Source organism: Podarcis muralis, chromosome 2 (assembly GCF_964188315.1).
Source record: "Podarcis muralis chromosome 2, rPodMur119.hap1.1, whole genome shotgun sequence".
In the NCBI taxonomy this organism is placed as follows: domain Eukaryota; kingdom Metazoa; phylum Chordata; class Lepidosauria; order Squamata; family Lacertidae; genus Podarcis; species Podarcis muralis.
Window position 1 is genome coordinate 31,762,459 of NC_135656.1, and position 14,598 is coordinate 31,777,056.

A 14,598-nucleotide genomic window follows, 5' to 3' on the forward strand; every position below is an offset into this window, starting at 1 on the left:
ATATAGTGGTACCTCGGGTTAAGTACTTAATTTGTTCCAGAGGTCCGTTCTTAACCTGAAACTGTTCTTAACCTGAAGCACCACTTTGGCTAATGGGGCCTCCCGCTGCCGCCAGAGCACTATTTCTGTTCTCATCCTGAAGCAAAGTTCTTAACCCGAGGTACTATTTCTGGGTTAGCAGAGTCTGTAACCTGAAGCGTATGTAACCTGAAGCATATGTAACCCTGAGGTACCACTGTACTGCTTTTTCCTTCGCTACCCTCAGAGCCTTCAGATGTTCAACTAGTTCATATCTTTGTTGAAGTATTATTCTGTATTCCACCTGTATCTTTTTTTTCCTGAGCTGCCTTTTCTTCAGTTTAAGCTGTCCTCATTTCTGTTTCCTTGGTTGCTTTTTCTAAACCAACTGCTAATATTGTGCTCCCTCCATGTCCAGTCCCTGGCAGCATGAACAAGCACCGGCAACTGCTTCCTGTCAACCCATAGTTCAGATTAGGCCCAGAAAGATCAGAGTGGCAGCATCTTACGACCCCTGCCCACCAGCAGTTTCAAGGGCTCGGGTTTCTGCGTCCTGGGAACTTCCTAACCATGCCAACTCCTGATACCAGGCTTGCCAGAAGGCTGCCAAAATAGTAGCAAGGTGGAAAATATTTACTCTGGGAGAGAAAAACACCACTGGCTTGCTAGTTGGCATCATTTTGGTCTGAACTGCGATAATATCTGGTAGTTTTCAGAACTTTTGACGTTTGTTCTCAATGAAAACACTGTTATTATATAAAAATGCATTACAAAACAGGAAAAAATATGTTATTCTAACTGAGGACTTTTACAATGATTATTCCAATGTGCAGCAAAAGGAACCCATCTGTGCAGCGGTTAATCACAATTTGTTTCCAGTTGGAGTCATATCAATATATAGTTGGCATGTCTATTTCAGCTGCAAGGAGTGCTTTCCCAGCTCCTCCGCAATATGCCATGGTCTGTTGATTTCTAGTGTGTTGTAATTACAAATGCAGTAAGTAGCATTTTCAATTAGAGCTTTGTGGTCCATTAGCACTTCTCCCCAACAATATCATAAAAAGGAACAGGTTGCAGCTTAATCCAGATTGTTATCAAATGGATGTTTCCCCTATAAAATTCACTAACCAGAAGGTATTCTCATCACATATGTATAACTCCCACCCATATATGTTGGCTCATTAAATCATTTAGTCTTGTCACTCACTTCTCCCTCCTCCCTGGTCATATTCAAAAATATGAAAGTTTCTCTGGGCCCAGGGAGCCTCTGCATACATCACATTATAAGCAAGGGATACCTGCTAGCAGATTGCTGTGGATACATGCAGATTGCTCTAAGCTGAGCCATGCAAGGTAGCTCAGCCATATACAGGGCAGCAGTGAGCCAACTGAGCGCATTATTCCTCCAGCCCTTATTGAATTCAAACCGTAACCCCTGTTAAATAATCAGTTGCTGAGGAAGGCCATTAAGGGCTCTAGGTCCTTAAATAGCATCTGCACCCATCTCTTCTCATGACCACAGTATGGTGCTCCCTAAACACTTGTGCAACTTCAAAGGCTTCTGGATCCAAGTGTGATGCAATTGCCCCTCTGTAAACAGTTGTGAAGTTAAGCTAATTTTTTTAACCCTGTGCTATGCTATTCAAAGGCCCTGGCTCTTCTACGTAATAGGTGACAAATAAGTGGAGGAGGAGAAATATCTCTGCTGCAGGCTAACAGATCAGGCTAGTTTGATACTAGATGGGTGCTAAGAGTTACACTTTTTTCCGAGAGTGGATAATTTGTAGGTGTATGGAAGCAGGGTGACCATAAGAGGCCTTTCAATTAGTCTCTTTTTGAATTGCACATCCTCTCCACCTACTTGTTCGGGTTCTCTATCAGTTCAGAGTAACCTGCTTCCTGTTCAGTGTGCCTGACATGGCCCATTTCCCTCCTGCCCCTGCTTTTCCAACAAAGAAAACAAGAGCATTGTACCATCTGAATGAACTTCAAAGTGGCTGGAAGGGGCACCAAGGGTTCCTGGCACTTGTCATTGTCTCCCAGACTGACCAACATTTCCCTTCAGGTCTAATTACTTCCAAATGCTTCCAGCCGCTTTGAAGAAAACCAGGAGGGGAGGGGGGGAGGGAAAAGGTAGGGAGAAAAGCTTCAGAGCACACAGGGAGCAGAGAGCAGTTAAAATAGCAAAGGCGCAGATCTTTAATGTCACCCAAAAACTGAGCCACCAAAGAAGATGAGTGTATAAGACAACAGCTGACGAAAACTGAATCCTGCTTGAACTGTACTGTTCCACACACACACTGCTGCCATCTGTGGTACTGGGAGGGTGGCTGCTACAGAAGACAAAGTGGAAACTAAATCCAGGCAAGGTTAGGACAGTGCCAATTCTAGCCTTATTACCCTTACCTGGAAGAATGTGGTCTGTGTGGTTCTTCAGTAAGTCCATTTCTCTGTGCTAGGAGCTTGGCAGATCTCATCTTTCTGCACTCTACGTTGGAGGTTTCTAATTGTTTCCTTTGGGCCGGTTAGTGTTGACACCCAAGCTGCTTTCTGGTTTTCCCTGTGATCTGCCCTTTGTATCTTTATACTGTAAGATCTGTCACATAATCAAGCAGCCAGCATTCTGCGCTGAAATGTTGTTCAAACAGAACACACACACTGCTGTTAGGACAGATCATACGCATTAGCATATGGGTCTCTGGCTGAAAGGTGTATGTGTGTTCTTGAAAAACAGAATTTTGTTTTATTGCTATATTTTTATTACAAGCCATGGAGGGAAACAGGGAAGGGATGACGCCCTGCGGATTGAAGCCCCAGACTGAAAATGCCAAGCTGTCTTGTTTCTAAGTTTTGACCATAAAGTTACTTACATTTCAAAGGTTGAGGGTTGTTGTTTTTTTTTCACTCACAACATTTTCATTAGAAGCTGTTCCTTGAAAAATGTAAAACAATTAGTTGATGCTGCTATAGTTTCTATACTGCAGCAATGCTTGCCGTTAAGACACATGTACCTCATAATCCCTAATTGTGGGTGGTCATTCAGTTCTTGCTTTTGCTCGTGTCTTCCTTCAAAGCGGAGATGAGAGACCTGTGGCCTTCCAGGGGTTGCTGGACTCTCATCAGCTTCAGCCAGCATGGCCAATGGTCAGGGAAGATTGGACTTCTAGTCCAACAACATACGGAGAGTGGCAGGTTCCCCCACCTCTTGTTCAGAGAGCCCTTCTTTGCTTGCACACATCCTGCCCTGTGTCAGATTCAAGATCTGCACTGGTTGCTGACTCACTTGCCTATCCTAAAACAACTGAGCAGGTAAGAGCCCTGGTTTGATTCCTACCTACACTGTCACTTAAAAAAAATAAAATCCCTATGATTGCATGTAGTAGTATTAATTTTCTTCTGCCTTCCTTTCTCCCAGGCAACAAATGTTTTAACACTGATACATATGCAATTGTAAAGTGTAGAGTGTTTCTTCTAGGAGCAATAATCAGTCAGGTGTGCATTAGGCAGACTGATGCACAGAGACTCCGGCTCAGGGCCCATGTTCAAAGGCTGAATTGTGACCAAAGTAGGGCTATGAATAGATTCAACTGCAGCAGCAACAAAAAGGACCCATCAGATCATAGCTGTCAACGTTTCCCTTTTTAAAAAAGGGAAATTCCCTTATTCCGAATAGGATTCCTCGCAAGAAAAGGGGAAAGTTGACAGCTATGCATCAGATAATCTCTAGAGTCTCAAAATTAAAATCTTGATCATGTTGAAATGAAGAAGATGCAGCTTGACTAGCACTTCCAGCTACATTGTATGGTTGAATCACACCTCTCTGCTGCCAGAGTTTATATTCCAAATAAATTTGTTTGGTACTGCACGCAAACTCACTGTGCCCTGTTTAAGACCAAGACTTTTAATAGTACATCTCTATCCCACAGAGTTCAATGAGACTTTACGCCCAAGTAAGTGTGTACACAGGATTGTAGCATAAATCAGGTGAAAAAGAGAGCCAGTTCCCTCTGACCCATTCATAGAGTAGGTGGTGGGGAAGGATAGCATATTACCATAATCCCCCCCCTCCCAATTTTTAGCACCAGGTTTGGGCCATCATTTGGATTTTCCCTTTAGAAATTTAAACAGAGACATCCTGTTAAGTCAGTGTGCAAGTGTATGCAGAACAGAGACCTACATGTGTTTTAGTTTAGCTTTGCTGTGGGTACATGTGTGTTTAAACCCATATTAAATGTTCTGTAGTACATTCACACCCCTTGCTTAATGGGGGATTAAGCTTTGTGTTTAGTCAAAGCTGCTCAACTCTGGTGATCGGCCTGTTTTATACAATTCAGAGCTATATAGGAAGCAGCTGCCTGGGCCATTTGCTCGTCCAAGGCCTAGACTACATTAAACCAAATGGAAATGGAGAAGATACTTGCAAATTACGGGAAAAGTTAGCCTTTAAGGCTGTTAACACTTTTGACCAGATCATTTTGAGCTCAGTGAGACTTGCTTCTGAGTAGACTAAAAGCAAGGTTTTAGGCTGGTACTTTAAGACACTTCGCTTAACAGATGGCTGTAAAAATTCTGATTGATCGGATACCTTTAACTTCTAGCCTAAGCCCTACAAGTATCCTTAATTTACATGTCAAGAGCAGTGTGGTACACTGGTTAGACTAGTGTGGGTCTGAGAACACACTGGTTCAAATTTGCATTCAACCAGGGTGACTTTGGGCCAGTCACTATCTCTCAGCCTATCCTACTTTACAGGGTTGTGGTGAGGATACAAATGGAGAAGAACTATGCACATTAGTTCTTGGGGGACACACGCAAAACTAAATACTGTCTTTAGTACTGCTCTTAAGCCCACATCCTCTGAAGTAAAGCCCCACCAACCTTAGATTCCCAATAAACGAGCACAGAGTGCATGCATTATCAGTAGTTTGTAGCATACGTTTTATGATGCAACAGAGTGCAACATTGTTTTCATGCTTTGTCACAATTGAGCAAAATAGCTATAAACATTGCACTACCATATTTGTCTAATGCAGACATAGCAAAGAGCTACAAATTCAATTTCTGGTTTAAGGAACCAGGTGGGAAAGAATAATGCCTAAGAGAACAACTCCCAGCTAGAGTAGACTACATGGACAAATACTTTGACCTGATACAAGGAGCATCCTAGGGTTTAGTGTTAATACACACTGATAAATCCACTTCTGTTTTTAAAATCTGATGAAGATGAGAATACTGGAAACGCTAAACCATGGTTAAAAGGCTGCTAAAGCAGGGCAACATGTAGCACTCCTAGAATTTGCTGGATTCCTAACAGCTCCTGCCAGAATCGCCACCAGTGGTAAGGGATCATGGGAGTTGTAGACCAGCAAGAGCTTACTCACCCCTCTGCAAAACCATGGTTGAGGCTGACAAAGGCAGAACAGGAGAAAGGGAAGTTGCTGTTGTAACGCTGGTTCCTAATTTATAGGCCATGGGTTTGTAGGAAGACAGCATTATGACAGTTCTGGGAAACGGCAGCATTCCACCTAACCCTCATCCTGTGTTTTTCAGTGTAAACATTACTGGGTATTTCAGAGCCAGCATTCAAAGCCAGCAGTCCTTCATCCCTGTCATTACCAATACGTAGCAACTGGTACCTTAGAAAAGTCATGCGCGTGCTATACCTATCAGGCAGCATGGCTGCTAACCACTAGCTGACAGTATCATTGCTGCCTGGGTCTTGTTCTGCCTCTTGGCGCACTCCTCTCTATATCCATTCGGAAGTAAGCCCCGTTGAGTTCAATGGGGTGTAGGCCCAGATCTGTGGGTATAGGATTGCAGCCTGTCAGTACCTCGAGTGGCAATTGCTTCTCCCTCTGTAGGCCTAGCCTTTATTTTGCAATAGAAAAAAAGATTCATTAGGCTATGCCCTGCCCCCATGTATATGGTTTACTATTTCACAGCTCTCTTCTCTCTCCCCCCCCCCCCCCCGTCCTGCCCCGCTGACACAGAGGGGCTGGGCTGTGCGTGATGTGGGATCCTCACACATGCTGTTTGTTATTCTGCCCCTTTTTGAAAGTTTTTCTTTCGTCCTACAAAGAGGGTGGGGGGGAGGCCAAACGACTCTTTGAAGCTACTTGACTTTCTATGATTAATTGCAACAAGGAGCCCCGCGCAAGGGAGGGAGACTATTTTTGATTTATTGAAGTTTCTTTGTGAGAACAAATTTATAGCAGAGGGAAGCAGCTTCTGAGAGGAATATCAAATGGTTAAAAGGTTCCAAGCACTCTTTGATGTCATGGCCCCAGTGGAATGCTGGAAAGGATTGAGGGACAAGCACTGTTTATTTATAAAATAAAGATCAGGTACCTGATGCTGGCACAGACCTGGGGCTCGGCTCCTGTTTAAGAACTCAGACAGCAGACAGGCCCGGAGCTGGCCTTTAAATGCCTGCTGAGGTGATGAGAGCCCACGGTGTGGGGAGCGCTTCCAGGCATACTCACTCTTTCCACACACCCCTACAGGAAGACACCTGCTTCTCCCATTGGAAAAGAAAGTGTAGACTCTGCCTGGCTGTGAATCGGAAACAGCAGCAGGCTAGGACGCAGCCTCAGATGGTGAGGTGTCACTGACTCCAGGCATCCCATCAGAAAGAGGGAGGGGTGGGGGGAGAGAGAGAAAAGATTCCAGCCCTTAGCAGCCAGCCTTTGACCATCATGGAGTGCCCAGAAAGAGAGATAGCAAACAACCGCAACTGCGCCGGCAAGGAAGGAGAGAGGTGATGAGAATATCGTCCGAGCAAGCAGAATCACGGCGGGGCAGATTCCATTTCAAAGCCTGTCTTCCACTTTGCTCCAGAGGTCAGGCCACGATCTTCCCTCTCGCAGGAATGTGGGCTTTGCCCCCATCAGGTTTCTAGAAGTCCAAAAGCTGTAAACATTAAGCGTTTTTAAGTTACTGTGAGCAAAGAGTTCTCCCCAAACTGTTTGGCTGATTTGCCTGAGTTCCAGTTGCCCAGTGAGGATATTACTAACCAGCCAAGCATCCCCCCAAAGGAAGGGGATTAAGATGCCTTTGCCCACATCCTTATCCTGTTAATTTAGGAATCCAAGCTGTGCGTTACATACCAGCTGCGGCAGCACTTTTTCCACGTGCTCCACATCCACCCTGGTCAGGTCCTCCGTTTGAGCCTGCCGTGCGGCTCGTGCGGCTGCCTCTGCAAGAAACACACAAGGCAGGCAAGGTGCAACAAGTAGGGACTGGGAAGGGTAACAGAAATGGCCTTTAGGGAGGAATGACATCTGTCAAGTAACAAAAAAGTTACTTTGAGAGGCTTTGCTTGGGAACAAATAAGTCTGCAATTCACAGTATTAATACTGGACTTTCAGCTCAGGAAGTGTTAACTTCTCACCACTCAGCGCTTTTTCCTTGCCCATAATTGTTCTCAACGTTCAGGCAAATGATCCCCAAGCAAAGCATGTGCTACCTTCTGAATGTGCACATGTCCACCTAGCTCCACCTAGCTGCTGAGGCTCTAAACAGTCCTGGTTGGGGAGCCTATGGCCCTCCAGGTGCCGCTCAACTCCAATTCCCATCAGCCCCAGTTAGCATAGCCGGTGGCTGCAGATGATGGGATATGTAGTCTTGCAACATCTAGAGGGTCCTAGGTTCCCCACCCCTGCAGCAGTTCATGAACTCATTCTGCTGAGAAAGTCCTAAGCTTTATATATCTGATGGAAGCATCATTAAAAATAAGCTTTCAGCATTTAAGCTGTATCAAGCCTGGAAAATCAAACTCTAATGCCCAGCTAAAGTATAAGGTTTCATGAAGAATCTACTAGTTTCTGATAGAAAGATCAGGGTCTTTTTTTCTTCAGGACTTGGTTTTTGTGCTGAACCAAGATTTAGCTTGTCCTGCTTTCTTCCTCCTAGTATCTCCTGTTGATTTGTACTGCCTTCTGAACGGGCAGTGAGGCTACACCTTAAAAGAATAAAGAGTTTTTATAGTCTTCTGATTTTTGCACTAATTTTCGTCCTTCTATGTCATTCATCTGTGACTGCCATTCTATGGAAAAAAGGCACAGTCCTTTACAACTTACCTCGCACGAACACTTTGAGCATTTCTGCCATGAGCAACAGAGCATCACCACTGACTGGAAAGAGGAGGAAAAGTAACCATGAGAAGTGCCCAGCCCAGTTATCTGCCCACAACCCAGGAATCATGGTTACCTCTGATATTCCAGGGTATGATCTCTCTACAGAAAAGTTTGGCAAGATTGCGAGCAGGAATTGGCCTCCTTATTGAGACAGAAGGGAAAGCAATTACCTCGTGTTTTGTCATCTTTGAAGTGGAGCTGGAGCAGTTTGTTCACGGTCTCCTGCATGGAAAGGAAATCAGTCAAGGGGTGTTAATGGAGAAAAAGTGAATCTCCCTGACTTTCCATTTCAAAGAGATATAAAATAGGTAAAGCAATATCTTTTATGAGATCAACTTCTGCCGGAGTAGGAGTACATCAAAAGACGCTCAGCCAATAAAGTATATTAGCTTACCTGTTTTGCATCTCATTCTCTGGGACCAAGAGAGCAACAACTATTGATGCCAATCTTCCATCCCTGGGCAGGGACCACATAACTGGCTCCATCACCCACCATCTCTCTGTTGCGGAGGCCCAAACTTTTTTATTAATCGGCGATAATTCTCCTCCCCACCAACTGCCTTATTTGTGCTATCTTATTTATTATAGGGGTTTTTAATTCTGCCTTTCTACTCTGAATACAAGGGTGCCCAAGTTGGCTCTCATCAGGGTAAAAACAATACATAATCAGAACACTAAATCTCAAAAAGCAGTAGCAGCCAAGGAAACCACACTGGAGATGAAAAAAGGAAAAGAGACATTAAAGTTGGGCCAAAAGCTAGCAAGAAGGTCCTAAACCTGAGGCAGAAGACCAAAAAGCAAGGGGGCTACGTGGCTCTTCCTAGACAGACGGTTCTACAACCTGGGTGCTCCAAACAGAACAGCCCTCTTTTCCTGTTCCCATCCATTGTACCTCAACTGATGGTAGGACATGCAGAAGGAGCCTCTTCAACCCAGCTCAGTGGCTGGATAGAATTGCATGAGATTAGGATCATGTTAAACAATTTTTAGTTGACTAGTCAGTAACATCCAAATTCACACATGAATTTCTCAGAATAGGTTGCTCACTTGCACCTTCAAAAAGGAAAACAAACATTCACTGCCAGATGGAAAGGCCCTTTTTAGCATTTGCTCTTCCGTTCTGTTAGAACCAGAATAAACTAAAGAAATAAGGTGTATGCCCTTAGCTTACAACCCTCCCAATAAAAAAAGACGCCCTTCCATTAATTAACTAGGGTTGCATCCAATAAAATCATTGAGCTTAAGGCAAGGACTTCTGCATACACAAAGGGTCTTGTTCTCCACATATACAGTGGTACCTTGGGTTAAGAACTTAATTCGTTCTGGAGGTCTGTTCTTAACCTGAAACTGTTCTTAACCTGAGGTACCACTTTCGCTAATGGAGCCTCCTGTTGTTGTTGTTGCTGCTGCGACAACACACGATTTCTGTTCTCATCCTGAAGCAAAGTTCTTAACCCGAGGTACTATTTCTGGGTTAGCAGAGTCTGTAACCTGAAGCGTCTGTAACCCGAGGTACCACTGTAATCCCTCTCCCAACCACCACTGCACCAATCTGCTCTGGAGGTTTGGGGAAGCCCCAGAAAAGATTAATTTTATTTATTTCATATTTCTTCCATCTTTTCCTCTAAGGTAACTTTCAGTTCTTGGTAGAGATGTTACCACGTCAAATCCTGTGAAGTGGGATTTACTAATTTTAGCCCTGGCTTTCTGGACTGGTATATAAAGTAGCACTGCACACTAAGAGAAGAAAGATGTATAAAAATGAGAGTCATGAAAAACTATGCATTACAGTGACTTACAGTTTTAGGAATTAAGAATTGCTCAAGAAAGGGACTGGTATGAACGTAAGTACTAACAGAAGCTGCAGTGACTGTCCCCTGAATCACTTCAGATGAGCCAGAAAACTGCATCTTTGTAAAAGCAAATTTAGCAGCTAGGCCACAAGTGAAGAATGTTTGTGGTGTACTGAAGATATAAAAATATTTCAAGGAAAATGCAGTTGTGTCGTATTAACAGAAACAGTATAAGGAAGACACCAGTGGCAACAACATTATACTGGTTCAGTACTTATTAGGCTTTTGTTTGAAAATTCTGTTCAGGATACCAACAAACACTGAACAACAAAATATGACTAAGTGCTTGGAGTACATAATATGAGAAAGGATGAAGGAACTCTTGGGAAAGAGACTTGAAGAGATATATTAACAATGGCTAAATATCTTAACAAGTTGTCAGACAAAAGGGTGATCTACCAGAGCAGTTAAAGAATAGAGCACCAGCAAAATAGATTGACTGCTATTAATTTATCTCCAAGCATTTTAATCTTGCTTTTCTGTTTTAAAAAGACACCGAAATCACATCTATATAATACAGTGTAAAAGATATCAGCAAAAGCTTCCTAATTTTAGGAACAGCTGATTAATGGATCAAATTATTTGTTCTATGGAATTTGTGGTAGTTTAAGTAACTTATGAAATAAGTTTTTGGTTCTGGAGGCGAATTCAAAATATCTTTTTCAACTCCTGATTAAATCAGTATTACCCAACCTGATTCTCTCTAGCTGTTGCTGACTACAATTCCCATAATCCCTATTTGGTGTTTCCCCCTGGGCTGATATGAGTTGGGTTCCAAAACATCAGGAGGACAACAGGTTTGGGAAGGGTTAATTAAAGTGTCAAACTCTTTCTTTATCCAAATGGAAAATACTAGCTTGATTAATGTATTCTAAGAAAGCCCTATCCAACACCCCCATGAGGGACTGGCTGTTAAGATAAAATAATAATGACAAATAAGATCTAGGCAGGACCGTGCAGAAATGGCTGTAATCAGGATGCTGGTTCCCAAAACTGGATAAAAAAAAGTGCCCCCCCCCCGATTCTGTTACAAAGGATTTCTAATGATAATTTCATTTTATAAGCAGTTAATCAGCTGTCTGAGCCTTAACTCTGTACCAGAGTCAGGAACATAGGGGCATGCCTTAAAGCAAGTCAGACCATTGCTTTGTCTAGCTCAATATTGTCTATGCCAGGTATGAAGAACCTTTGACATCCCAGATGCTGCCGTACTACAATTCCCATCAGCTCCAAGAGTTGTAGTTCAGCAGCGTGTGGAGGCCAAAGCTTCCCACATCTGGTTGACATTGATGGGAAGTGGCTCTCCAGGATTTCAGACAAAGGTCTTTTCCGACCCTAGCTGGAAATGCTGGGAACTGAACTAGAGATGCTTTGCCACTGACTACAATCTTTCCTCTAAATCTTTTGAAATCAAAGGGTTTGAGCGTGCCTAACTCAGCATAACATCTAGATTAGTATATAAAGAATCATTTTGCACAAGAAGGAACAGCTTACGGATTTTATCATGTGGGCCTGCTAGAAAATAAAACACAAAATTAACTAGGCTGTAGCGCTACCTGCTGCATATATCTGGAAGTGCTCTGGAGAGTTTCACCAGTTTAGCATATTCCATTAAGAGGGTCAGTAGGAAAGGGACTGAAAGTCTGCCAATATCATGATGCCATTCTACAAAGCTATGGCACGTGGAATGCTAGCTACAATTCTGGTTGCCTTGTGTGATCAAAGGACTGAATCAACTACCTTATGAGGAAAAGTTGCATTTGGGGCTTCTTAGTTTTGAAAGAGTGAGTATTTGGGGGGAGGGCATGACAAAGAGGCATACAATGATGCGATGTGGAGAAAAGCTTTTCTCCCTCCTTCCTATTAATTGAACTCATGAGCCAATCCAATGAAATTGAATGTTGGAAGATTCAGGACAGGTAAAAGGGAGTTCTTCACACAACACATATGGAATTTGCTCCCACAAAATGTAGTGATGTCTACCAACATACATTTAGAAGGGGATTAGTCAAATTCACAGGGGATATCATGACTACCAGCCATGACTAAATTCACTATCAAAGGCTATAGGTGTCTGAACAGCATTTACTGGGAATCAAAAGTTGGGAGAGTGCTGTTGCACTCAAGTCTTGCTTGCGGGCTTCCCATCAGCATTTGGTTGGCCACTTTGAACAGGGTTCTAGATTATATGTGCCTTTGGTCTGATCTAACAGGACTCTCCTTATGCTCTTACCATGAAAGTGCATTTAAAACATTTTTACCAGATTCTTTGGCCAAAAAGTCCCCCAGGGCAGCTTACAAGGATCAGTCTTATTACAGGATGAATGGAGAGACATCAGCTCTGATCTCCCAAAAGTTATGGTTCGGTTGTAGTACACCTGCTTTGCAATCAGAAGGTCCCAAGTTCAGAAGCCAGTCTGGGAGCATTTTAACTCTTCCTATTCCTTTCCTTTCCCCTCTTCTGAAATTTAAGTTTGCCCATGTTTGACTTCATGGGCAGGTTTCCAAATTCTTGTATGTTTAATTTGATAGGGCCGTGGTCTCTTTTCCCAATCAGTTCAACATCATTTACATCTTGCAACAGGTCCTGGGCTACCACTCAGGTTTCTAGCTACAGTCCTAACTACTACTACAGTGGTACCTTGGGTTACATATGCTTCAGGTTACATACGCTTCAGGTTACAGACTCCGCTAACCCAGAAATAGTGCTTCAGGTTAAGAACTTTGCTTCAGGATAAGAACAGAAATTTTGCTCCGGCAGCGTGGCAGCAGCAGGAGCCCCCATTAGCTAAAGTGGTGCTTCAGGTTAAGAACAGTTTCAGGTTAATAATGGACCTCCAGAACAAATTAAGTACTTAACCCGAGGTACCACTGTACTGTGGTCTGGAGGGGCTGAACAAAGTGGCAGGACCAACACTACATCCACAGCTCTGCCACCATCACTGGGGGGGGGGGGATGCTGGAGCAAGGAAGTACCATATTTTTCGCTCTATAAGACGCACCAGACCACAAGACGCACCTAGTTTTTGGAGGAGGAAAACAAGAAAAAAAAATATTCTGAATCTCAGAAGCCAGAACAGCAAGAGGGATCGCTGCGCAGTGAAAGCAGCAATCCCTCTTGCTGTTCTGGCTTCTGTGATAGCTGTGCAGCCTGCATTCGCTCCATAAGACACACAAACATTTCCCCTTACTTTTTTTGGGGGGGGGGGTGGTGAGTGTTATAGAGCAAAAAATACGGTAAGTGTATCACAGCAGCAGCCTGCAGCTGGTGCAGCAATAAGGCCTGACGCCATAACACAGCATCACTGGGACAAGCTTGGGATCCAACAGCACATCTGACAGGGTGAAGGGGAGCTCCATACTTGTGGCGTGACGCCGGTATCTCCCTGCAGGCAGCAGGGCTGGACAGAGAAACACCTCTGGCCAGTTCAACCCGCTCTCCAGCCCGTTGTGAAGGGGATTTAGATAGTTCTGTAATTACAGGGTCATTTCCATTTATTTGCTTTCTTCCCCAACAGTTTCATGGCGCAGTCATTTAGATGTTTTGCTTTGTCACTGCCTAAACGTGAGTTTACCTAAGCAACTTGAAGGCAGCTGAAGTTACCCATTATTACAACATCCATTATTACAATTATTTTCACACTCCCAGCCCTCAGATTGCTATAGCAAATGAAGGCCATTACAAAATGACCTGGAGACAGACATAATATTACAGTGGGCAGGCTGCCCTGGCTAACTTACAAATCTGGACGCCAGGGGCAAAAAAATCCCTCAAGCAAGGGAGGGGGGGCCCCAATGGATAGGGCTTAAACACTACCAATTCATGTCTGTCCCCAACACCACTTTATAGTGGAACCTCCTTGGTCCTTCCCCAACCCCATTCCACATCCAACGCCTACCCTTTAAGGAAACCACCCCAGCTTCTGAGCACCCATCATCTGATTCTCCAGAAGAAGATTAAGCCCAACTCTTGCAGTCCTGAATTGGCCAAGCTGCTCTATCTACCCACTATTCTGTAGTGCCCCCAAAACTAAATAAGACCCTTCCTCTAAACCTGTGTATCCCAAACTTGGGTCTCCAGCTGCTGTTGGTTTTTTTTTTACTACAACTCCCATCATCCCTAGCTAGCAAGTCAGGGATGGTGGGAATTGTAGTCCCAAAGCAGATGGAGACCCAAGTTTGGGAAACGCTGGGAGTCTAAACCAAGAGCCCTCCCAAGACACAGGTCTTCCCTGAGGGAACCTCTTTAGGCTTCACAGCAGGATTTGCAGAACTTGACAAGCCACTGAAACAACTTACACAGAAACCTTCCCAAGTTCCTGCCATAACATTTTAGCGCGTGTCTGTAAACTCTGAACTCTCAGGGCTCCCGTTCACACACCCCCTTTAACCGCCACCCGTCACTTTCCAAGGTGAATTCCGTCCCCTGCTCCCCCCGCCCCCGCCCTGACCTTTCTGAAGCCTTTCGCGCCTTCTTCCCTCTTCTCCATTTCAAAGAGGACCCGCCCTCTTGACTCTCCTCCGCAATCACTGGCCAGAGGAGGCGCCGGAAGTCCCGAGGGCTCAAGGCATCGCGCAATGCATGCTGGAAC

General features: G+C 44.1%; 1 protein-coding gene across 3 annotated transcripts; it reads right to left on the reverse strand.

The window, feature by feature from the left end:
- Positions 1 to 6,172: 6,172 nt before the first annotated feature.
- On the reverse strand, positions 6,173 to 14,585 carry CENPX (centromere protein X). Of its 3 annotated transcripts, none has more exons than XM_028716136.2 (5): positions 14,458 to 14,584; positions 8,324 to 8,375; positions 8,097 to 8,150; positions 7,125 to 7,213; positions 6,173 to 6,927 (listed from the first exon to the last, which is right to left on the reverse strand). In XM_028716136.2, exons 1-5 carry the CDS (start codon positions 14,494 to 14,496, stop codon positions 6,913 to 6,915), a joined length of 249 nt encoding a protein of 82 aa, XP_028571969.1. In that variant the 5' UTR covers positions 14,497 to 14,584; the 3' UTR covers positions 6,173 to 6,912. The 3 variants fall into 3 exon arrangements, with proteins under 3 accessions (XP_028571969.1, XP_077780258.1, XP_077780257.1); XM_077924132.1 differs by lacking the exon at positions 14,458 to 14,584 and adding an exon at positions 14,306 to 14,395; XM_077924131.1 differs by lacking the exon at positions 6,173 to 6,927 and having other exon boundaries at positions 7,077 to 7,213; positions 14,458 to 14,585.
- Between the last annotated feature and the right edge of the window lie 13 nt (positions 14,586 to 14,598).

Coding starts and splice junctions, on each gene's coding strand:
- CENPX (XM_077924131.1), bottom strand. CDS start 14,496: ATGGAGAAGAGGGAAGAAGGCGCGAAAGGCTTCAGAAAG. Junction 8,151..8,323: donor CAAAGATGACAAAACACGAG/GTAATTGCTTTC, acceptor TCCTCTTTCCAG/TCAGTGGTGATGCTCTGTTG. Junction 7,214..8,096: donor GCTCAAAGTGTTCGTGCGAG/GTAAGTTGTAAA, acceptor TGTTTCTTGCAG/AGGCAGCCGCACGAGCCGCA.